At 48.5% G+C, this 23,448-nt stretch overlaps 4 protein-coding genes across 4 annotated transcripts; 2 read left to right on the forward strand and 2 right to left on the reverse strand.

The window, feature by feature from the left end:
• Window positions 1-1,647: 1,647 nt before the first annotated feature.
• Window positions 1,648-2,211, forward strand: BCR38DRAFT_414886 (hydrophobic surface binding protein A-domain-containing protein; the record flags this gene model as incomplete). The annotated part of the gene is made up of 2 exons (XM_040858981.1): window positions 1,648-1,962; window positions 2,020-2,211. The coding sequence occupies 2 exons, from the start codon at window positions 1,648-1,650 to the stop codon at window positions 2,209-2,211; spliced, it is 507 nt and encodes a 168-aa protein (XP_040709772.1).
• A 12,555-nt stretch (window positions 2,212-14,766) lies between these two features.
• Window positions 14,767-15,382, reverse strand: BCR38DRAFT_452253 (uncharacterized protein). Its single transcript, XM_040861512.1, has one exon. It carries the CDS (start codon window positions 15,287-15,289, stop codon window positions 15,047-15,049), a length of 243 nt encoding a protein of 80 aa, XP_040709773.1. The 5' UTR covers window positions 15,290-15,382; the 3' UTR covers window positions 14,767-15,046.
• A 712-nt stretch (window positions 15,383-16,094) lies between these two features.
• BCR38DRAFT_356636 (family 92 glycosyl hydrolase) lies at window positions 16,095-18,507 on the reverse strand (the record flags this gene model as incomplete). Its single annotated transcript, XM_040857034.1, has 2 exons — window positions 16,095-16,671; window positions 16,724-18,507. 2 exons carry the CDS (start codon window positions 18,505-18,507, stop codon window positions 16,095-16,097), a joined length of 2,361 nt encoding a protein of 786 aa, XP_040709774.1.
• Window positions 18,508-21,777: 3,270 nt separating this feature from the next.
• BCR38DRAFT_491063 (uncharacterized protein) lies at window positions 21,778-22,605 on the forward strand (the record flags this gene model as incomplete). Its single annotated transcript, XM_040864610.1, has 3 exons — window positions 21,778-21,916; window positions 21,969-22,377; window positions 22,479-22,605. The coding sequence occupies 3 exons, from the start codon at window positions 21,778-21,780 to the stop codon at window positions 22,603-22,605; spliced, it is 675 nt and encodes a 224-aa protein (XP_040709775.1).
• Window positions 22,606-23,448: the final 843 nt, after the last annotated feature.

A 23,448-nucleotide genomic window follows, 5' to 3' on the forward strand; every position in this document is an offset into this window, starting at 1 on the left:
AAGGTTTCTCTATCCAGTAATGCTTGGACAACTAATGAATTAGGTGTAGAGTAGGTAAATCATTTTAATTTACATACCCGGAGCCGTACAAAGGGTACGAAACGTCTTTTAATTCTCGACGGCCACGAAAGCCATCACTCGATGGATTTCGAGGAATCCAGAAAAAACGGGAATTGTTCCTCTTTGTATGCCTGCCTATTCATCATATCGGCTCCAGCCTCTCGATATAGTACCTTTTAGTGTGTTAAAACGCACTTATAGTGGCTATATTGAGAAGCGAATGCAAAAGCACCAAACCTACGTTGCGAAGGAGGATTTTCCATCTGGATTTCTAGAGGCATCTAATAAGGCAATGACCGAATCTAATATTCGGTCTGGCTTCGAAGCGGCTGGACTTGTTCCATTGGATCCAGAAAGGGTTATTTCCTCGTTAGATGTTGCTCTAAAAGCCCGTACACCGTCGCCCGACCCTCAATTGCCGGCTGCTACTTGGACTTCCAAGACTCCTACTACCACCCTGGAGGCTACTTATCAATGAACTCTTATTAAGACTAGTGTCCAGAGGCATCAAAATAGCTCCATAACCCATATTTTGAGCTCTGTAGACTCAATTGCGAAGGCTACTCACCTAATAATGCATGAGGTTGCCCTTCTGCGACAAGCGAATAAGGAGCTCTATGAGACTAACCACCTATTAAGTAAACGTCGCAGAACTAAAAATAAGCAAATACAGCATGGAGGTACAATTACTGTAGCTGATTCACAAGAGCTACGGGAAGCCAAGGGTGATATCGAGGCAGTAGAGGGTGAGGAAGATAAAAGTAATGGTCTAAGGAAAAGGATCGTAACTAGTGCAAGACGTTGTGGTGTCTGCGGGGGGACTGGGTATAATACGCGGACTTGTCAAGTAGAATTAGAAACATCTAATGAATAAGATTCTGCTTAGTTGAATTGATCTGATGTGTTGTGGTGAAGTTATCTTGATTAATATTGAATTGATGGTTGAAAGTGAGTCACTGACTTGTGGATCACGTTAAGACTTCAGACTATATTCAGACGTGGATGTATTAGGCCGAGACACGTCAGCGTCCCTAAATTGGGAAAGTCGCGTTGTAACCTTTCAATGAACTATGATCTGAAGTCTATCAGCCAGGCCCTAGTTGCTAATCGCCATGGGAGGAGACGTTATAAGCACGAGTCGCTGTACGCTAAATGCACATCTTCATTTCAGTCCATCCAAAGTTGGGACGTTGAATCACTTGCCTTAATCGGCCAATGATGAAACATCGCACGCCGAGCGAAGCCTTCCGCATATGTTTTCGTCCACTAAATAGCAAGATTTGGCAATGCATGGTTGTAATAACTTGTATCAACTCCATGATGAATCATGCCCGCGCTGGTTATGAAACATGTGTAGCATCAAGCAAGACCTCGAGATATTCACGGAGACTCCGGGTAGGATCGTCCTTTAAATTGATATTACAGTGATTGCCTGCCCTCCAACACGTGGTCTTGGAGCAAATACGCGAAGTTACTCTCTTCATTTAATATTTGACCCTCTTCCAAGATTATCCACTTGTCTGCTTCTGGATATACAGCGAAACACCCATCATGGTATATTTGAAATGGTTAATCTTTCTCTACAACATGACCCCAGCCTTCGGTTCTTCTCTTGTTAAGGTACGGCAAGCATCGAATGCTACATCGATCGTGTCGGGTCTTTCCACTGTTGGTGGTAGTCTTGACAGCTTTACTACCGCGATCAACGCATATCAAAGTGGACTACTAGGTCTCATCCCGCTCACCTCGGCTGTGCAATCGGTCGACCAGTCTCTCAAGACTGTGTCAAAGAGCGTCATGGCGAGCCAAGCCCTGAGCAGTCAAGACAATGCGGCAGTTGCTGGGCAGATTTCCACCGTTTTGCCCAAGGTATCTGCTGCGGCCATTGGTCTTCAGAAAAAGGTAGGTTCAATTGTACCCCCTCAACTTATTTGTGGTTCCTCTCCTGACGGCCTACAGTCTGCGGTAATGAAGGCAACTGGTGCTGGCCCGTTTATCACGCTCGCGATTTCAACAATCCAAACTGACATGAATGATCTATCGTCTCAGCTTCAACGAGTCATGTCTCCGCAGACAATACACGCGGTACAAGCAGCGACACAGTCGATAAACACATTTCTTTCGCAGGCGGGCCAGTCATTTGTTACGTAGAGACCAACTACGATTTTATAATATATCCCCAATACTATCATATTTATTGTATTTCAGTACCTGCGAGAATGTTGATCTACCTTTACACGCTAGCATAGCATACCGAAGTAAATGTCTAGAATCTATAAATATACTAGCTGTTGCCATATCGGGAGGCTCAAAGGCGAACGTTCCCCTAAGCAGCTCTTCAAACGCACGCATTCCACTAGCAACTCTATGTGTCAAAAACGACGGGTCACATGGTATTGGAGCATAGAAGCACCATATCGTTAGTTCTAGCTTTGTCTAGACTGTTGTTTGATATTAAATGTGGGATTGAGCACCATAGTGATTCCTAAGGTTGAAAGGCGCTTTATGCTTAGAATAACAGCGCTTTGTGCTTCAGGATAAAGGCGGGATAGAGGTAGCCTAGTAAGGCTGGACCCTTCAGATTACTTAAAGGCAATGCACACAGCCAACAGAACAGATAGAGGGAATCGAGCATGGAAAAAACGGTGACCTAACCATAACCACCAAATTATTCTTTTCATATAACCGTCATATCACGGTCATACTGCAAGATACGTGAATATCTAACACTATGCTGTATCGTAGTCTATTTCCACAAGTGATAACTTCATAGTTGACAGATAGGTACTATGATGCTATTTAAGTCGGGTACTCACAACCTATCGGTAAGGAAAATCACTTCCTTTTTAGGCAGCTATCCTAGTAACTACCTAGCGGTAGACCCAAGCGTATTATTACCAACTTTTGGTTTAACATAGCCTAACAGGCGTACAAGTAGATCCTATAAATTCTGCTTTGAGCATTTCCTTCACCGCTGCCTTTTATGTCCCGGTACCTCTGCATAAAGGTGAAAGATTTCTATATCCGCTAGACAGCACCTTTTACGTCGCATTAATCAACTAATAGATTGTCCTCACTCGGAGCTTAAGTACTTTTCCTAGAATACCACCAGTGAGTCACACAGATTGATTGATTGATTGAAATTTAACGTCTCATCACGTGAGACGTGCCGGGCGCAGTGCCGGCATGGTCTATGCTAGTCGAATCTATGTTACAGGGGACTGTCTTCATCTAACATTCCTGTTCAGTGCGATGGGCAGATCTCAGTAAAGAAATTGGTCTCCTCTGCCCATTGACAAAACAAACGAGCTCCCTTGGCCGTGCCTAGGAGGGAATCTATACTATTCTTGGCCATATGCGCTTTTAGATGACCGGGCGTGGCCTTGCGGCCGCGCTTGCAAAAGTAGAAGTGGACTGGTGTCTTTGTCTTTCCACACCCGCAGTTGAGCAGTGCGTCGCGATGCTGGAGTCTCTCGTGGTAGGTCACGAAATCCCCGTGGTGCGACCTCGCTGCGAGTAATCTGCCTAGGTGTTGCCGGGGCAGGCCAAGTTCGGGGGGTCGCGGGTGGATAGCGATCCCTAGATCTCGATACTGTTGAGGGCAGGTAGTGGCCCATCGATCGTTGAAACTCTTCCAAGTGTAGGATCTCGCGATTCTCTTTATATGTGCGAATGAGGCCGGGTGTTGTGTCTTGGGTGGTTGCTCACAGGCCGCTTTGGCCTGGACATCTGCTTCTTCGTTTCCGGGGATGCCTACGTGTCCTGGGCACCACCAGATATACACTTGTCCCGGGGATGTCCAGGGTTTTCGCTCTCTCTGTGACCAGGTTTTGGACAGCTCTTGGAAGGCGGTGAATTTTGCTTGACTGCTTCCGGGACTTGGACAGATGAGCCTACCCGCAACCGCGAGATTATCGAGGCAGATGTGGACGTTATCTGCCATGCTGTTGGACGGAAGCTTTACAGCCTCCTGAAGCCCCCGTAGTGCTGCGTGGGCTTCCGCATCGTATACCTCTATCTGAGAGCCCAGTAGTTCGGACCCGCAGAGTAGTCTTTTACCGGCCTGATAACCAGCCCAGCCTGCTCCAGCTAAGGTCCTGTCGCTATGGGTAGCCAGCGAGCCGTCTGTATAGATTATTATATCGCGCTTTGAAAACTCGTTTATCCTTTGTAGAAACGAGCGGGCAGCCTCCTCCTTTGACTGTCCTGGGATATAACCGATCTTGGCGAGGGTGATGGACCATTCGCCAGCCTGCTCCCAGGGCGGTATTTGCAGAGGATCTATATATTCTGCAGTATCTGGGGTTAGGCTCGCCATACGCCTTAACCTCGAATCGGGGCCCGTAGGATGTCTGAGCCTCCTGCGTAAGGGATGGCGGCTATCCAGTTTGTGTAATCTAACAGAAGCCGCATAGAGTTTTGCGTCGAGTGCGATTTCTGCTGGCGGTAGTGCCGCTTCCCGTTGCAGGATCGGTATTGGCGTGGTCCTGTATACAGGAAGCATGGCTCTCATTGCGGTATTCTGCGTTCGATCCATTTGGTCAGCTAGGGATTGGACCCGGTTTGAGATAATGCGTCCATTCTTGTTCTGTCTGGCAGACGGCCACCATGCTTCCGAGGCGTAGAATTGCACGGGGAGCACGCACGCGATTACAGCTTGACGGAGTAGTCGTGTTGGGGCCCCTCTGATTGTGTTTCCTAACAACCGGAGTCCGTTAGCAACCTGTAGAGCTTTAGCTGAGACGAATTTGACATGGGCCTTAAAGCTAAGCTTTCTATCGAAGTAGACGCCTAACCACCTGAGTGCAGCACCGATTTTGATGGGTTAACAGTGTGGATCGTTCCATTCTGTTGCGTAGTGGTAATGGGTGGGTTTGCATCTCTCCCTCTTCTTGTGAAGTGTATTAGCTCCGTCTTGTCGGGGTCGAACGTGATACCCTCAGACATGCTCCAGTCGAGTGCTGCTTTCCACTCTTCGGCCAGTATAGTGCAATTTTCTTCTAGGGAACTAGAGCTTGACAGTATAGCTATGTCGTCCACGTAGCCGAATCGCGAGCGCTTGCGTGCAGGTCTGCAGGTGCCCAGCTTAAATAGGGGCTCGATATATAGAAGGAGGAGGATCGGCGAGACGGGCGATCCTTGCGGAAGTCCACATTCGAGGTCAAAGGTGTCTCCGGTTTCCCCGTCTAGCCGTATTCTCCCCTTTCGGTGCGTGGCAAAGCTATAAACCCAGCGTACCAGGTTTTCCGGCCAGCCTTGTCGGTGGAGGCGCTGTGCCAGTCTGCCTGGTAGGACGGAGTCGAATGCACCTCTGATGTCCATCGTCAGCATAGAGGTAAACTTTCCTTGTTGCCAAGCGGTTTCTATATCATGAATTACAGCTGAAATCAGATCGCTACACGATCGTTGTGGGAGCGCTCCGAATTGTTGGCTATGCAGGACTCGGTGCTTTACTGCGACCCAGGAGAGGCGTTTTGCAATAAGTCTTTCAAGGCCTTTCCCAAGTACGGATAGGAGGGCAATAGGTCGATATGAGCGTACTGCCGTTTTATCCTTTTTGCCTGGCTTGGCCAGAATAACGAGCGTTGCCTCTTTGAAACATGTAGGATGCCATCCAACTTCGACGCAGGCTCGGAAGAGCGCAACGACTACTTCTTTGATAACTGGCCAAGCAGTTGTTAGGGCTGCAGTTGTAATGCCATCGGATCCGGGACTGGTGTTGCCGGCCTGGAGGATAGCCCTTTGGACTTCCTTTGCGGTGACACGGGGGAAAGGGAGCTTCGGATCGGGTCCCGGTGCTCGCAGCTCGCTGGGTATATCGCCGGCCTTGTCCGTGTTTCGGAGGAGTACGCGGGCGAATAATTCTCGCTTTTCGTCTGGCTTGGAGATGAATCGGTCCGAGTTTTCGGGGTCGCGTAATGGCGGGGTATAAAAGTTTCCCGTACTTTTATGCCAGCCCGCCGTTTCAAAAATTTCTTTACTGGTCGAGGCTGCAGCGATTCTATCTTTCCAATATTTGTCCTTCGCCTTGTGAAGTTTCCGGACGAAGTCTTGCCGTAGCGCTTCAATTTCCTCCAGGTGTTCTGAGCGGGTTATCCCTAGAGCTTGAAGCCTTCTTGTGTCCCTCTTTTTGTTAGTAAATTCTTGATGTTTTCGCTTGCATTCTTCGTTCCAGTATGCACGTCCTTGTCGGAGTCCTTTGGATCGTTTTGTGGAGGCTGTAAGGCTTTCGATGAGGGCGTTTGTCAGTTGTTGCGCTACGCGGTCCAGTGACTCGGCGTCGTCTGCCGTTCTCACTGTCCCTCTTATTGGTTGTATGTTCCGTTGTAGGGTGCTGAGAAAAAGCTCTTCGTCCATCGTATCCAGCCGAAATTTGCCTAAGGTCGGCTTGGACTTGTCCAGCGCTGGGAGTGGAACCCAGGTAAGCAAGGTTTCGTGGTCCGAGGTTGTGTTAAGGGAGGTTTCGATGCTTGTAGAGACTCCTGGCAACGAGGCTGAAGCCCAGGAAAGGTCTAGGACGTTACCTGCCCTATGTGTCGGTTCACCGATTGGCGATGTAAGTATGAGATCGAAAGATTCTGCCCAGTCGACCAAGTCCTGGGCCTTTGGGGAGGTGTACGTCGTCGTTGGTTGCCAGTTCGGATGATGTAGGTTGAAGTCCCCTGCTAGTATATATCGGTTTGGCGGAGCAAGGTGGTACTGGCCTAGGATATCTTGAATGGCCTTGCCGCCTTGGGAAGCTGCTTGGGGTGCGTTGTATATGGTAATGATTGTTAGTAGGTAGTGGCGGTCACATAGGACCTGAAGGAATAGTAGGTCTGTAGATGGGGCAGATAGTGGTCGGCATTGCTCCCCTCTAAGTCCAGTCCCTTTGCGTATGTAGGTTATCACCCTCGGTCTGCTTTCAATCCAGTCATCTATTGGTGCAAAGGTCTCGTAGGCTGGGTGAGTTCGGGTGAGTCTTCTTTCCTGTGATCGGACGAAAGGCTCCTGTATCAGTATAATGTCGATATGGCCTTCGTAGGCTAGGTTAAGTGCCGTCTCGTGTGCACTCGCCTTCCTGCCTACGTTGGCTTGCATGATCTGTAACTTTTTGGGTATTTGCTGCGTGGTTCTATTAGGCATTTGCTATGATGCAGTCGTTGTTTTCGCTGTTGGCTTGGAGATGCGAGAGGCTGGATGCCGCTTTCCAGGCTCTTTCTCCTTCCGCTCGAATAGCGCGGAGCTGCGCTTGATCCCTTCTCTGGAGCGTACCATGGATCACTTTGGGTCTGGCGGGGCAGGCAGGGTCGTGAGCCGCGTGCGGGCCGTTGCAAGTTGGGCATTTGAGGGGGCAGTCACATCCGTTGAGGCCTTCCGTGCCTCCGCAAGGGGCCCGGTGCTCGTCGGTTGTGTGAGTTGCGGAGCTGCACTTCATGCACCTTCTCTTCCGGGTGCATGTGCGTGCATTGTGGAAGCCACCGCAGCGGTGGCATTCAATTGATTTCTTCTCCTTGGGGAGACGTAGATTGATATATACGTTGGCTCCTAGAAGCCTAGTGCGGAGCGGTATCTGCTTTGCCGCGTCTACCTTGAACCAGGCCGTTACCGTGCCTAGTCTTTCCATCTCGTCCTTTTTGGAAAAATAGGCCTTTTCCGGGCGCCGTTTCGTGGCAAGTCGGATTTCCTCCTCTAGCTCCCCGTTTGTGATTTCCAATTCCGCATCGGTAATCAGGCAGTGACGAGTGTACGGGACATTGGGGATATATGCTCGAACCCAGGTATCTCTCTGCTCGACGCTATGGGCTTGCAGTAGGGTGGCTATCTGTTCTCTGTTATTTAGCAGGATCTTAGCGCCTTCTACTGAGGATGGGCAGAGGGCTAGTCCTGTTCGGACGTGGTCGACTCCCTTTAGTGCAGTGCGGGCATTTCCTGGCAGCTTTTCACGGAGAAAAGCGCATATATCGTAGGCTCTCTCCCTGCGAAAATGATTATCTTCATGCATCCGGGCGAAAATCCGTAGGTCTTTCGTGGGCAGTTTCTTTGGTGGCGTCGCGGTGACATTTAGGCTGTGGGCCGGCGTGCTACTCAGTTGCCTTGCAACCGCTGCGTATGTACGGGCTGGTGTTGATTGTACTGTCGGGTCGACCTCTAATTGGGTTCCGAGAGGCTTTCTAGCAGTTGTGTCCTGGGTTGTTCGAGTGGCATGTCGAGATTGTGCGAGTTGTGAGGTGCGGCAGTCTGGTTGCCCACGGTCCTCGCGCATCCTTTTCAGCTCCTGTTCGAGGGATTCTATTTTAGCCTTGTATGCCTCGAGAGTCTTTTGTCTGTCGGCGTCCTTTTGTTGTAGCTCTTTTGCAAGTCGAGTGAACTTCTTGGTGGCTTCGTGGATCACGTCCTTTGCGATATCTCGAGCCACGTCTTCCAAATTTTCGCGAGCTTTAGCGGTGAGTCTCCGGGGTCGCCTCGATAGCCGCGAGGCCACTGAGTCCTCGAGCTCATTGTTATTGAGGTTGAAGTTTATGATTCCTTCCATGCAGTACGTTTTTCTTTTTGTTCTCTCGTGTCCTCGCGTGGTGGTTATATGTTATCCGACCCCTGTAACATAGATTCGACTAGCATAGACCATGCCGGCACTGCGCCCGGCACGTCTCACGTGATGAGACGTTAAATTTCAATCAATCAATCAATCAATCAACCAGTTAGGACCAATAGTATCAGTTGGACAATATGGGCCCTGTGGGCCATGTGGGTCCTATACTTGCCACTATCGCCACTTAGAACGGCGACCATCCCCACATACCTCTATTACGAGAAATGTGGCGAGGATAGAACATTCCCTACTTATCTATATGCTTCTACAACTTGTCTGAATTAATCAGCAAGTCTACCATTCATTGACTATATAAGAACCCTTTTGTTTCCATACATAGACCCTCGAAGAGAGGACCAGAGTTAGCTACAATACATACAGGTTAGGCATATGTGCCCTCCTTTTGCTCCTTCAACGGGAACATCAAATCCAAGTGTTATGAGCCCGGTGTGCGTCTAAGCCACTGGAAAACCTTCAAGACATTCTCGTCGATTATCTTTACATAGCAACATGGCTTCTCTCACTCTTTCCGGGAAACTGGACGAACCTTACCAGTACGAGGCCTTCTATTTCAGAGCCAAAGCAGAAGCCCCTCTACTTTGGAACAACATCGATCCGAAACTCCCTGAATACGAGGTCGTGCCCTTGCTAACCAAGCCACTGGTCCCGTCGGTTAGTAAGGTCAAGGCCGGCGCAACCGATATTTCCGACCTCGACGCCGTGGAATTCAACAAATATAGATTTCTAATCGAAATACGCAAGGAGAAGCTTGTTGAATATCAACTTCAGGATGCCCAAGCCCAGAAGTTCGACGCTTGGCTCTTTAACAACGTTGCGGATCGACACCACGCCCTATTCCGTAGCAAGCCAACCCTTCGCGATAAGATGTTAGCCATTAAGGAGTACTTTAAGCCAGGAAGCCAACAGTACAAAATGGAGGTCGATGGCCGCTTTCAGAAGCTATGCCAACCTCTATCCCAAGGGAAGAACATCCAGAGCTGGCTCTCTGAGTGGTGGACGACCTACCTCGAAGCAAGGGAGCTTGGCCTACCCTCCATATCAATGTACCACGCTCACTACGCCTTCGTTACTGCGGTATACCCCGTAGCAAGCGACTTCGCAAGCAACTGGAAGCACGACATCGACAAGGAGCTCCAGAACCCACCAGCGAAGCAAATGGAAGTCGAGTCTATCTACAATGCCTTTGCAAACCACCTCCGTTGGAATAAAACCTTCGGAAACACATACCATACCATCTCAAGAGGCGCTCACGCAGCTACTCCTACCCTAGACGGAAAAGAGCCACCAGCAGCCTCTACAAACGACAAGTCACGTACATGCCTATGTGGTAGTCACCACCGGTATAGCGCCTGTTATTACCTTATCGAGAGCCTTCGCCCCACTGGATGGTCCCCGAACCCGGGCAAGCAGCGAGAGATAGAGGAAAAACTGAAGGATGAGAAGGTTAGAAAGTTGATCGAGAAAATCCAGCTACGAGCGGCCAAAAGAGCCAACAGCAGTAGCAATAACGAGAGCAACGATACCATACCAGGCAAGGCCTGAGGGTACGGCGCTGGCAACAACGCCAGCGCACCCACCAAGCAGTTAAATACTGTCAATACGATCCACGAGGTCTCTGCTTTTACTACAGGCCTCCAGGTAGACTATCCATTGAAACGATCAACCCTTTACGACACTGGAAGCAGCATCCATATATGCAACCAGCATTCCCGATTCAAGAAAATCAGAAGCGCGTCCCCTACAGACAAAATCATCAGTGGAGGTATTCTTCTAGATATCCTCTTATGGGGTGACGTCGAAATCCAAATACGACGACCAGGAGGAAAGTCTATGGTATTTACCCTCGAGAACGTCGCCTACGTCCCCGCCATGCATACAAACCTCGCCTCTGCTAGGTTGTTCAAGAAAGCCGGCATCTATTACGATATGGAACATGAAGCTTTGTATTACATTCGGGCAGGACATCGGAAAACCCTCTGTTACCTTACAGAAAAGTATAACCAGCCGATTCTCGAATACATTCCCTTAACAAACGACAACGCTGCCAACGATGATCTGGAACCATTTATAGCCTCCCAACGCGCGACCTATAGCAGCGCCTTTGCTACCGACGAAGCAGATGTGGAAATTTCCACTGAACCTTCAGAATCCGACTCCGAACAGGTATCTGAATTCTCCGAAGATGAGAGGGTGTCAATACCACTAGAGCCTGCATCTATACCTACAGTAGATACTCCAGGGATGCCGGGTATCGACCTAAGGCCCACAAATCCGTTTGAGCAGAAGCAGGAGCTCCATGGGAACGATTCACGTCGACCTCAAAAACCCCTTGACGGTGACGCTACACTCTGGCATAGACGGATGGCCCATCTTGGCCCCAGAAGCCTAGAGAAGCTTGTGTACGCAGTTACAGGCATAAAGATTAAGGCGCCAACTACGATCCAGTGCGAAGACTGCTCTCTCGCAAAAGGGACACGCCGCATTACACGACATCCCAAAAACCGAGGATTCAAACCCCTGGAACATATGGATATTGATCTCTTCGAATACGAGACAGCCTACGACGGACGAACTAGGGCTCTAATCGGCACTGACCTAGTTACCGGAGTACGGATTACATATACCCTTCGACGGAAAAAGCACGCCTTTCCTGCCCTTACAAGCCTTGTATCCTACATTAAGAGACGGTATGACATTGACGTGAAAACAATTACGTCAGATGGCGAGAAAGCGTTCGGCAAACATTTTCAGGAATGGATCTTGCGTACCGGCATACAGCATAACCAAGCACCACCATATACCAAGGAGCCGGTAGGCGTCGCCGAACGAGCTGGGAGGATAATCAATACCAAAGCGCGTGCCATGATAGTTAGCTCACGGCTACCGCCAAGCCTGTGGCCAGAAGCTGTTGAAACAGCTACATATCTAACAAATCGGACACCACTTAAACGACTAAAGTGGAAAACTCCTATCGAAGTTCTCTCAGAATGGCTTGCCAAACGAGATAATCTCCCGATTCAAGACCACCGCCCTCTAGTCTCTCACCTCGTTGCATGGGGATGCAAGGCTTATCCCCTTACCGAAGACTATCGAGCCGGAAGGAATAAGTTAAAGAAGATGGAGCCTCGGACATATATCGGATACCATGTTGGGTACAAGAACCAGACTGTCTATAAGGTCTGGATCCCGACCAGAAACAAAGTTATATCCATACGAGATGTAACCTTCGATGAACAAGGAGTATACGATCCATCGGAACATTACACACCTCTCCGGATTAGGGAAATCGACGATGAGATCCAGCATATCGAAGTTGAGGCTAGTAATGATGATACAGCCCTGCAAATCGTGCTCGGATACAATGGAACAACTGAGTCCAGCGTTGACGAAGCAGTTAACGACATCTCTAACGCTGAGGGGGTGGACCACCGAGAACCATCAGAGCGAATCGAAGACTCTATTACCGTGGCAGTACCTCCAGAGCTTATAGCCGACAAAGGATTGCTACCAGAACAACTGCCAACACCAGACCCATCACCAGACCCATCGCCAGATTCTCCAATAATACCGCTAGCCCAGCAGCCACGAGCCACTGGACGAGGCTCCCGTATGCTTAACGAGATACGATTAGAGCTAAATGCGAATCTTTTGCCGAATACAACTACAAGAAGCCGTCGAAACCGCCATCAAGCCAATACAGCGGACGTCTTTCAGGCTATCCCCAAAGCTCTCCGCAAATATCACACTTCTAGCCCCCAGTATACACCACTGAACGCAGCCTTTACTACTGCAATCCAGCACAAAAGGCAACATCGGAGAAACCTTCCTCCACCTCCGAAGAACTGGGCCGAAGCACAGTTACACGCTCTCTGGACGAACTGGAAAGAGGCTGCTTTAGCGGAATATAACGCCATTAGCCAAGACTCGTGGGATAAGGTACCGCTATCAGAAGCTACCAGCCATTTCATAATCCCCCTAATGTGGGTATTTACCTACAAATTCGATAAACACGGATACCTCGATCGATACAAAGCACGCCTTGTTGTTAGAGGAGATCTCCAGCCACGATCAGACCTAAACGCATACGCATCGACCCTAGCTGGACGATCCTTCCGGATGCTAATGGCTATTGCTGCAAAATTTGACCTCGAGACGCGGCAATTGGATGCCGTAAACGCCTTTACTCATAGTAAAATCGATGAAGTCGTCTACGTCTACTTCCCAGACGGTTTCAAGCAACGAGGCTACTGTCTACGGCTCAAAAGAGCCCTATACGGTCTCCGTCGTTCACCTCTCCTATGGCAACGCGACCTAGCATCAGGCATGACCGAGTTAGGCCTTAAACAGGTCCCCGAAGAGCCCTGCATCCTTACGAACGGCAAGATTCTAGCCTTCTTCTACGTAGACGACATCTGCCTACTATATCGCAAGCAGGACGAAGCTCAAACCAACCACTTCATTCAACAGCTAATGAACCGCTTCCGACTAAAGGACCTAGGAGAACTTCGCTGGTTCCTAGGCATTCAGATCATAAGGGATCGGACCGAACGAAAGATCTGGCTTTCTCAAACCTCGTATATCGAGAAAATATGTACCCAGTACGATGTTTCCCTTGATCGGAAACGTATCCCCAAAGTACCTTTGTCGCCTTATAGAGACCTCTCTAGATACACTAGACAGGCTAGTCCTATCTCTCGACGAGACTACCAAGCTAAGGTAGGCAGCGTACTATATGCGGCTATAACCACTCGAACGGACTGCGCATTCGCTGCTTCAAAGCTCGCTCAGTTCAATAGCAACCCTTCTCCAGAGCACCACCAGGCTATCGACGACTGCCTTACATATTTGCTATCTACCAGATACTACGCCCTCGAGCTAGGAGGAGACGACACAACTAACGTCCCTCGAAGCTTCATAGTATCCAGCGATGCAGCATTTGCAGACGATCCCCACGATCGCAAAAGCTCTCAAGCCTTTATAATGAAGCTCTTTGGAGGACCCATTGCTTGGCGGGCAAGCAAACAGGATACAGTTACAACCAATACCACAGAATCCGAGTTATTAGCCTTATCACAAACCGCCAAAGAAGCCCTTGCTATGGAGCGACTATTTGCAGCTATAGGTCTCGACCTTCACGAGAAGTTAGTAATAGAATGCGACAATACTCAGACCATTCGCCTAGTTACAGAAGAACTAGCACGCCTATCCACAAAGCTTAAACACGTCGATATACACAACCACTGGCTTCGCGAGGCATATACGACCAAAAGGCTTAACGTATCCTGGACCCCAACGGCTATCATGGCAGCCGACGGTCTTACAAAAGCACTACCTCCGCAAAAACACGACCTATTCGTGCAGATATGCAATCTCAAAAATATACAAGAGCTTATCCAAGCACAGGAGGTTTCAGACGACAATTCCCAGTTAGATTGAACATATCACTATTCAAATCCTATACTACCAAACAGTTAGGACATGTACTTACTTCGGTTTCCAACAAACCAGTTCTACCGCCTTGTTGAGGGGGTGAGTTGGACAATATGGGCCCTGTGGGCCATGTGGGTCCTATACTTGCCACTATCGCCACCTAGAACGGCGACCATCCCCACATACCTCTATTACGAGAAATGTGGCGAGGATAGAACATTCCCTACTTATCTATATGCTTCTACAACTTGTCTGAATTAATCAGCAAGTCTACCATTCATTGACTATATAAGAACCCTTTTGTTTCCATACATAGACCCTCGAAGAGAGGACCAGAGTTAGCTACAATACATACAGGTTAGGCATATGTGCCCTCCTTTTGCTCCTTCAACGGGAACATCAAATCCAAGTGTATCCATGAAGGATCTAATGGCCCCATTTATCAGTGAAGGAGGGAATGGATATATAAGGGACAGGACTCCCAGGCATTTCATAGATAGACAGTCTACTTCAGTGATCAATCTAAGCATCAATCTAACCCATTGGTGAGGCAAACTGCCTTGACGACTCTATTCCCAGTTACCCTACTCGAATACTTCAGTTACCCCAAAGCACTATACTCCATACGTCAGACCCCGATATTATTGCTAAAGGACTCCGCAGCAGGACTTACTTACTAGCACAAACCCTTACAGACTCTTTAGTGGTTTACGCAGCTAGACTATTAGAGGTTTCGTTACAACCAGCACTACACCCCAAGGACAGCTTTTCCCTCAATAAAATGCCCCATACTTCCACGGTAAAGGCTACACTGTTATCGTCCTGATTCTCGCCCCCGATCTTGTTTTCATCTACAGAGCTATCCTCAGCCTTAACAACTAACAACCCCACCCTGCCCTTGACAGCAGACTGTCACGATAGCGCCGCATATAGCGGGTATTAATCTCGTTATGCAACACCACGTTAACCTCCAGCGCTTGGCCTGAAACTGGAGATTCGTGCGCAGTCCTTCGCTGTAAAACCAGAAGACCGGTGGAATGCCGCAGCCCGCCACGGCGCCGAAACCGAGCAGACTATTACCCTAGCCCTAGTCCACAGTGTCGTGCATGTGCAGGAAAAGAGCGGGAATGTCGCGGCGAAGATGGAACGCGAGGCGGTGATTGCGGACACGGTAGAAGAGGCGTAGATAGTGAAGGTGTCGATCATGTATTTGGCGATGGACGACAGGACTATAGTGAATCCGAACCCGACAAGAAGAGTCCGTAGCAGTGGCACCGCCCAATGAACATGTTAATGCGCTGTCCAGCCGTAGGTGAACAAGTCGGCGGGGATGAAAGAGATCCGAAGATGGTGAGAGGAAGACGATATTCCTGTTTTCGTCGCTCGACAACGTTCTTCTTGGTGAGGTGTTGGTTGATAATGTCCGAGATCATTCCGTAAACGAACATTCCGGCCATCATCCTGATACCGGAACCAATGTAGTTTAGTCCGACAATGCCCTCACCGAAGTAGTAGACCTACGAGAAAAGGAAGGTAAAGGTGATGAAGAAGAGGTAGATGATAACGTAGATGAATGCAGTGTACAGGCTGAGTAGGCCACATATGGGAGACAGGAATAAAAGCTTATCCGGATACACGGTAGCCCAGATGAAGAGCTCCTTGGTCGTAACGGCTTGGTCTATCTTCACAAACGATGGGCCTAAGTAAGATCTTCTATTTCATGTTAGAAATATTAATAGTATGCTTGGAAATTACGAGGAGGCCGAGCAGATGTATCGATAGGCACTGGAGCTATATTATATCTAGAAGGCTCATCGGCTAAGTCTATGTAGCTGGTAATCTTAGCCGTATAATCTTAGCTGCAGTTACGTAACCCCTTATTTCTAACCTAGACTATGGCCGGATACCTTTCGAGACAAATTTAGTACTAAAACAAAAATAGAAATACTAATACTATAGAATAAACTGAGCGATTATGTATTGCCTTGGTTTCCTATCGCTTCTAGCTTTATTATTTCCCGCCGAAACTAGGTGGCCGATCTTCGACCTTAGTCCCCCACTCCGATTCTTCACCACCGACTACAATCTCCAAGGTTTGACCAAGGGTAAAAAACTCATGGCTGATCCAGTTCTTAGCCCAAGGCTTCCCATCAACCGTCACATTTTGAATATAAATATTCTCGTATTGTGCGTCAAAGCCGACGGTCCTGACTTTAGCCGTGTTTCCCGAGAAGCTATTCTTTACGCTGATCTCCTCAAAGAAAGGGGCGCTAATCAGGTATACGTCCTGTCCAGCAATTGGAAACAATCCGAGCATGCCAAATACTACGAATGCGCCCATGGATCCAGAATCGTCGTTGCCTGGCAGACCACCATCCGTGTTATTGAACGATGATGGTATATATGTGTGTAGCCGCTTAGTGGACAAGGCGGGACGACCAGCGTAATGGTACAAGTATACGGTGGAGAAGACGGGCTCATTAGAGATGTCGGCTAGGCCAGAGGTGTGGAAGAAGTCTAGACGAGAAATAAAAGCCTCGTCACCACCCATGAGGTTGATGAGGCTTGCTGTTTGTTGTGGGACGATGCTGCTATCTATTAATGAATGTTTCAGACTAGGATAGCGGAGAGAATACTGACAACTGGTATTGCCAGATGCTTGCTTCGAATGTTTCACTTGGGTTCGTGGTCAGCGAGCAGAAGTCAGCAAGAGCCGAACAGGCAATGGGATTTTGATATCCCCAACTGCCGTTCAAGTGCTTGGGTTGGAAAAACCCGGCAAACCCCGAATCATTTCCTCTGATGATAGAAGTCTGGTCTTCTTTCCAGAGATTTTGCCAGTTAGTGCTTCGCTCGATGTACTTTCCGTAGAGATCAGACTGTCCTAGTCCTTGGGCCAGGGTGGCGAGGCAGAAGTCATTATATGAGTATTCGAGAGTGCGCGAGATGCTGCGCGAATTGGTGCCGAACCCAAGAGGATCATAGTCCTGGTAGGGAATGTAATCCAGGCTCTTCCAACTTTGCAAGCCGCCTCTACCATGGTATGACCACTCGAGAGGCTCAGCTTCGGCATCCTTGATGATAGCTTCTAAGGCCAGATTCCAATCAATTTTAGACGTCAAGTTCTTGACGTAGGCATCAACTAGGACCACGTCTGCATTGGAACCGCCTTGGGTCCAGCCATTACACAGACTCATATGACAATCTGGCAGCCACCCTTCGTGTTTGTACGTGTCCAGCAGACTGTTGATCATCTGCACCTGAGCCATGGGGTCAACAATAGTGAGAAGTGGGTGCTGTACCCGGAAAGAGTCCCAGATGCAGTAGTACGAGTCGAAGTAGGGGATTCCACTGTCCCACATGGGATTCTCGCCCGTGTAATTCTGGGGAGAAATCATAGTGCGATAGATGCCGCTCCAAAAGCTGATCTGAAGGTCCTTGCTGGCTCCGCCGGTCTTCACAGAGACTGCGCTCAGCTTGTCGCGCCACGCATCGCCGGCTTCGGTTACCAGGCGGTCGAAATCCTCTATGGGGTCAGGAATCTCCGCCTCGGCACGAGCACATGCTTGTTCGGAGCTGATGAAAGAGATACCCATGCGCGCCGTCAGGGTGGAATTGGTCAGGTTTGAAAAGCGCACCCACCCACCAGCCTCGAGGTAGAAAAGGTTAAAGCCGCGGGTGACATAAAGTTCTTTTGGCTCAGTACCTGCACGATTGTTGACCCACACCCCATTGTCGAGCACTTCGCCGCCGAAGAAGCTGACGCAAAAGTGCATCACATAGGATCCAGCCCCAAAACTTGGCAAGAAGGTGCCGTTGCCAACCAGTTGACCACTGGAGGCATCAACACTGACGGTGCCGTTCTGTCGGCTTTGCCACAGGTCGGTGAGATCGAGCAGCACGAGCGACGATTCATTCGAGGTGGGAAATTTGAATAGATACAAGGCCGCATGATCACTGCTCGTCATATCCACCTTGATACCCGATGCCAATTCAACACCAAAGTGGCCTGGACTCGCAACAACAGTGTCGGGAACATACCGTGTGGCTCGGTCGCCGATGCGAAAACTGCAGCCGTTGACCTCGTTCCCAGGGCAGAGTTGCGGGAACAGAGGGAAGTTGCCCAGGCTAGGATTACCACCGGTGCCAGAGTCATGCACCGACGAGAAGCCCGTGATGTTGGATCCGTCCGTCGCAAAGCCCCCGGTATTCTGACCATCGACATCGGCGACGGGTTTGGCGAGTGCATATGGGCGCGTTGCTCCTGCGAAGACATTGCCACCGTTCGTACTACCAATGCGGGGGTTGACGAATTGGAGAACATCCAAGTCGGCTTTGGCGGTTGCTGTTGACGATGACAGGGGTAGGAGAAAGAAAATGAGGGGCAAGAGGAGGAGTTGTTGGAATTGATGCGGAGAAGCCATCCACCGAAGGAGAGGGTACGGCATTGTGTACTTCAAGGCTCTTTTGGTCGACGATAGAGATATTTAAATGGTATGAAGGAATTCCAACGAAGTGGATATGCGAAAGTCTCAGGGGCTGGTGTCCAAGGTTGTCAAAGCCATGGTCATCAGCATCTCAGAGTTGCACCTCTGCAATTGGACCAGGGAAGAAGGACCTGCCTTATTCGGGAGTGACAACCAGACCTGGCCCACAATTCAGGCTAGGTAAGATGGATAGATAACCAGTTGCGATGAGCATTTTATGCTCGGTCAATAACTTGGCATGTATGATGTAATGCTGCAGTCTGTCCATCACCGCGGCATCCTCCATTCAACCTCAGCCTCCGATTGATGATTGGATTGTTACACAAAGTACGTAAAACTACAACATGACTTTCCTTCATATTAACCGAGCCCCAGCACAGCCACATTCGTAGAAGTATCCTCTTCGCCTTCCACTTCTTTCCCAGCCAGTCCTGCCTATGGCTTTGGGCAATCAACGACGCTCACGATAGCTCTTAATACTTGCCCTCACTCGTTCACGGACTCAATCGCAGGAAGGCAAATCATATTTATCCCTTGCGCCGTTTATGCCATGAGCGGGGAAACATGTAACCACCTGAATACTCCATGTAATTGCTGAGAAGGGTGCAGAACATGAACCAGCCAGGACCATCAGGGAAATCTGCAAAACAGCTAGCTATCACTTGTTCCGACGTAAACCTTCCCCCGCAAACAAACTTGGGGCATATGCGATTGTGTGGGCAATACAGGCAAGAGAGCTGTATTGGTGATGTGACGGGCCTAACTCCTAGCAATCTGTAGTTATGGATGGTCTATTTATAGACAGATGGCCGAGCGCTACACTAGCGCCCAGGCGGTGTGTGCCTGGGCCAATGCAATAAATTAACAAATTGTCTGCGGTGGCCATCGATGTTATTCCTCCATTTGTAGTACAGGGTCCCTATGTTAGCCCCATACAGATTGCTAGGATTTAGCTCAGGGTGTAATACATGTTGCGCGAGGCATCCCTTCAAACAATATGCATTTATCACAAGAGTTGGCAGGGAAGTCAGTGTGCGACTGGAATTCTGTTAGGCACCCCTCGAAGTCATTGAGCCTGTGCCATTCGCGCCCTCAAGTGTTAAGGAGCTGAACTGGTTTGGCGGCCTTCAACCCCCCCCCCATACAATTCACGCAACATACGTCTGTCCTTTACTGCTGTTACTCCTGGAGCATGGCCTCAATCTGCTGTGGGCTGAATTTGAGGAAGTCGATGATAGTTCCATGGCGGGTGATGGAGCGGGCGACACCGTCGTTATCATACCGGATAATGCCATTAGAGAGAGACATGTTATCTTGCAGCAACCGAATTTAAATTGTGGAACAAGCCAACTTGTGAATGAAATAAAGTGACCTTCACATCAGATATTAGCTAGCTTTATATGCCTGCCATGATGGTTCCCATCTCCGATGATCTCCGATGGCATAGTTCCACTGTTTCCCCACTCTATCTTAGTTGGCAGCTATTATAGCTATTCCCGAACGCAAGTTTTGATGCGCCGACTACGACTATGAAAAGTTAAAGAAGTCAGAACATGAATTATCTTATTTGCTTCACGAATGATGGTTCATTCCACTCACCGATGCTGATGCATGTGGTTCAGGATATGTTGAAAGGCTAGCAGGCTCATCTTACCAAACTCGTTGACTCCGTGAGTCAGCTCACTCCTACATAACGTTCCTTTTTGTCAAGGGAATAGCTGGGAAAGTACCACCGTACGGCATACGAAACAAAGCCCCGTATATTACCCGATTGAGCAGACAGGATCGAACGAATAAATCAAATAAAATACATATTTCTGCCTGAATCTATCAATCTGTAATATTTGTGGGGCTAAATCATTGCAATCGGCCTGAAGGCCTCAAAAAGTTTGTAGGTTCATTAAATAGCCGGTTGGAAAGCCTGTATGATCACGCTATAATAATTTGGACCATAGGTCGCATATGACGTCTAATTACTGTAGGTAGTAGTCCCCTTCATCAGCAGTTATACGTCAGTTGATTTCAAAACAAATCTTGATACATGTTCAAATACAATCATATACCTGGATTCGTTATGAAACCCATATGCTAAAGTAGCTGGAAGTTGGCTTGCTTTAAGCTTTGTAAGTATCTTCAAGCGAGAAGAGAAGTAGTCGTTGCCTGTTTTCTTGATAGCTCAAATTCTTTGATATATGAGTATTCAGAATATGACAAGATGACGCATTAACTGAGGCTCGTAGGTGTTTGGGTTTTTGAACTGTGAATATCCAATTTCTAAGTCCATACGCGAGCCACTCTGAGTTGTTAATTTCTGCGGAAACTAGCAATACAAACTAAGTTATCACACTGAATGGCAAATAATATGAATATAGATACGTGTTCCTTGAGGAGCAGCATAAGACAGCATAATTGTGAGTAGGAGTGAACGACGTAATTCTAAATTAGTCTCGCTCTGAATTTGTGCAGACAGCTCAGTTGCGTATTTATTTCGTCCGCTAAACTTGTTGATGTCGTGTGCAAAGAGTATGGCAAGATTCATACCAAATTTGAGGTTGAAATCTAAGAAAGTCGAAGGAGCATACAAAGTGATGAATGAATGACTAACTTGGACGCTACTGCCAAGCCGTTATCTCCACTTCTACGCTGGATCGAATTGCTGGATCGAAATGCTGCATTGATTTCATACAAGTTAGCTCGGTGGCGTTCGCCGCCATTGGCAAGCGTCGTTTCAAGAGAGCTACGCCCTAGACATTTCATGAAACGTGGATGCCGATATTATTTCGCAATTTTTAGTGGCCCCCTTTATGATGTCGTATAGGTGCCGTATATGCTTTCCAACTCTGAAATAGCCCGGCCCGGCTTTGAGCCTGAGCGCCATGATCAAGTGGGTTTGTTCACGGACAGAGAAATTGGGCCAAGATTTGTGGTGGCGGACGTCAACTCCAAGTGGCCTAGCGTTTCCCTTTGCCAAGTGCGTATGATACGGATTTCTTCAGGAGAATAATCAAGGTAGAGCACGTAAGCCAAAAGTTCATTCCTACTAAAGATGATCGTTTGCTACTCCAAACAGGATGAATGGTTGAGTGCTACGTGAAGATCCAATCGCCAACTACAGTCACTCTTTTATTCTCTCGTGGATATCCAATACAACTCACCGGCACTCATCCGTTCGTTCGTTCGGGACAAGGAATCTCGGGATTGCGAAAGATGATCAGACAAATATTGTATGGCCTGGTTGCATGCCTGTCACTCTCTCGTATCGCAGCAGCCGACTGCTCAACCCTCAAGATTGATGACTTCGCACAATACTCGAACTCGGTCAACAGCTTGGGTGGCTACACAGATGGTGGAGATAAGCTCTACAATATTTATTTGTCCAGTGGCTAACATGCACACAGATGACGGCTCCATGGCAAGCATCAGCGTGTCTGGAACCTCACTGATCCTAACTCCGGTTCCTCCGGCTGATGGCAGACTGTCTCCCTCTTACTACTACGAGAACTTGCCTTGCGTGCAGTCTGTCACGGAAGCCTATAAAGCAATTAAGTTTACTATGAAAGCCCCCGCACCAGGGTCAAACTTCACTCTCGAAATTCAGACGCGAGCATCATGCAGTGCGACGGCGTTCCAATCAGATTGGCAGGTTGTCCGAGACCTGACGGGCCAGGCACAGACGGTCATAGTCCCTTTGGGTGGTTGGCTTGGTGCAAATACGAACTTGAATGCCATTACGGGTTTCAATTGGGCCACATGGACTTCACCTACACAAAGCAATGGAGAGGAGGACTGGCAGCTGGGTGGTATCGAGTTTGTTTGCGACGAAGAGGCGGTTCCTAGTCCGCCCAATAGTTCAAGTACCCTTGGCAGTTCTTCTGCAATTTCCACGACGACTGAAGTTTCAGCTACAGCGACTACTGCCTCGTCGATTACCTCTTCGCCTGCTATCACCACGGCCTCTACCACAAAATCTACCAGCCGTTCAACTTCCACTTCGACGCTAACAACAAGCACTCCAAAGTCAACCACCACCACTAGAGCAACCAGTACGACCAAGGTTACGAATAGCCCAAAGTCCACCACTACTCGAAAGCCTACCTCGACTACTAGTTCCACAACCAGAACAAGACCCACTACAACCAGGAAGCCTATGTGCATTGGCCGCTTCTGTTTTAGGGACAAGAATAATGCTTAATCCTCTTGAGATTTGGTAACAATACATTCAGGAATGATGATATTTTTGGGATCATGCAATTAAATAGGTATATAAAGCGAGGGTTTGTGGTGGATAACTTTCAGGGCAATAGTTTTAAATGCTGGGTATAATTTAGAGCAGACTGAACTGCATTATTAGAACAGGATACTAGAAAACCCTTTATTCAATTCGAAACCTGCGGTACTTGACTGATTTCCACAGCAAATTGCGTCTACGACAGAGGCTGAATATTAGGCTGTAAAGCAGGAAAATACCCGCATAACAAGCTTACGTTATCTTCAAGGTCTATCTATATACCGATAGTCGAGATATTGTGTTGAAATCATTTTCATAACCTCGTTTATTTCAGATATGCGTGATGGGGCTCATGGAAGAACGCCGGACAAGTGGGAAACATGGATAGGCCAAAGAACACACGATCCCGAACCGTTATGATTGCCGTGCCGGGTCCGAGAAACCCCCTCTCGTCTCGGTCCCGGCGATTACCGAATGCGGTTGCCTGCCAACGGGGATTCCGGCTATAGGTAACGCTCGAACATCATTATGACAACTGACCAATGAGTATTAGCCTTAAGATAAGAGGGCAGTCAGCGTAGTATTAGCGTGCGGTCACGTTTTATTTTCTTTCCTTTGGCGACACTTTTTGTAGTTCCTTCAATTTATGA

Source organism: Pseudomassariella vexata, assembly GCF_002105095.1.
Source record: "Pseudomassariella vexata strain CBS 129021 chromosome Unknown BCR38scaffold_26, whole genome shotgun sequence".
NCBI lineage: Eukaryota > Fungi > Ascomycota > Sordariomycetes > Amphisphaeriales > Pseudomassariaceae > Pseudomassariella > Pseudomassariella vexata.

Coding starts and splice junctions, on each gene's coding strand:
- BCR38DRAFT_452253 (XM_040861512.1), bottom strand. CDS start 15,289: ATGATCGACACCTTCACTATCTACGCCTCTTCTACCGTGTCCGCAATC.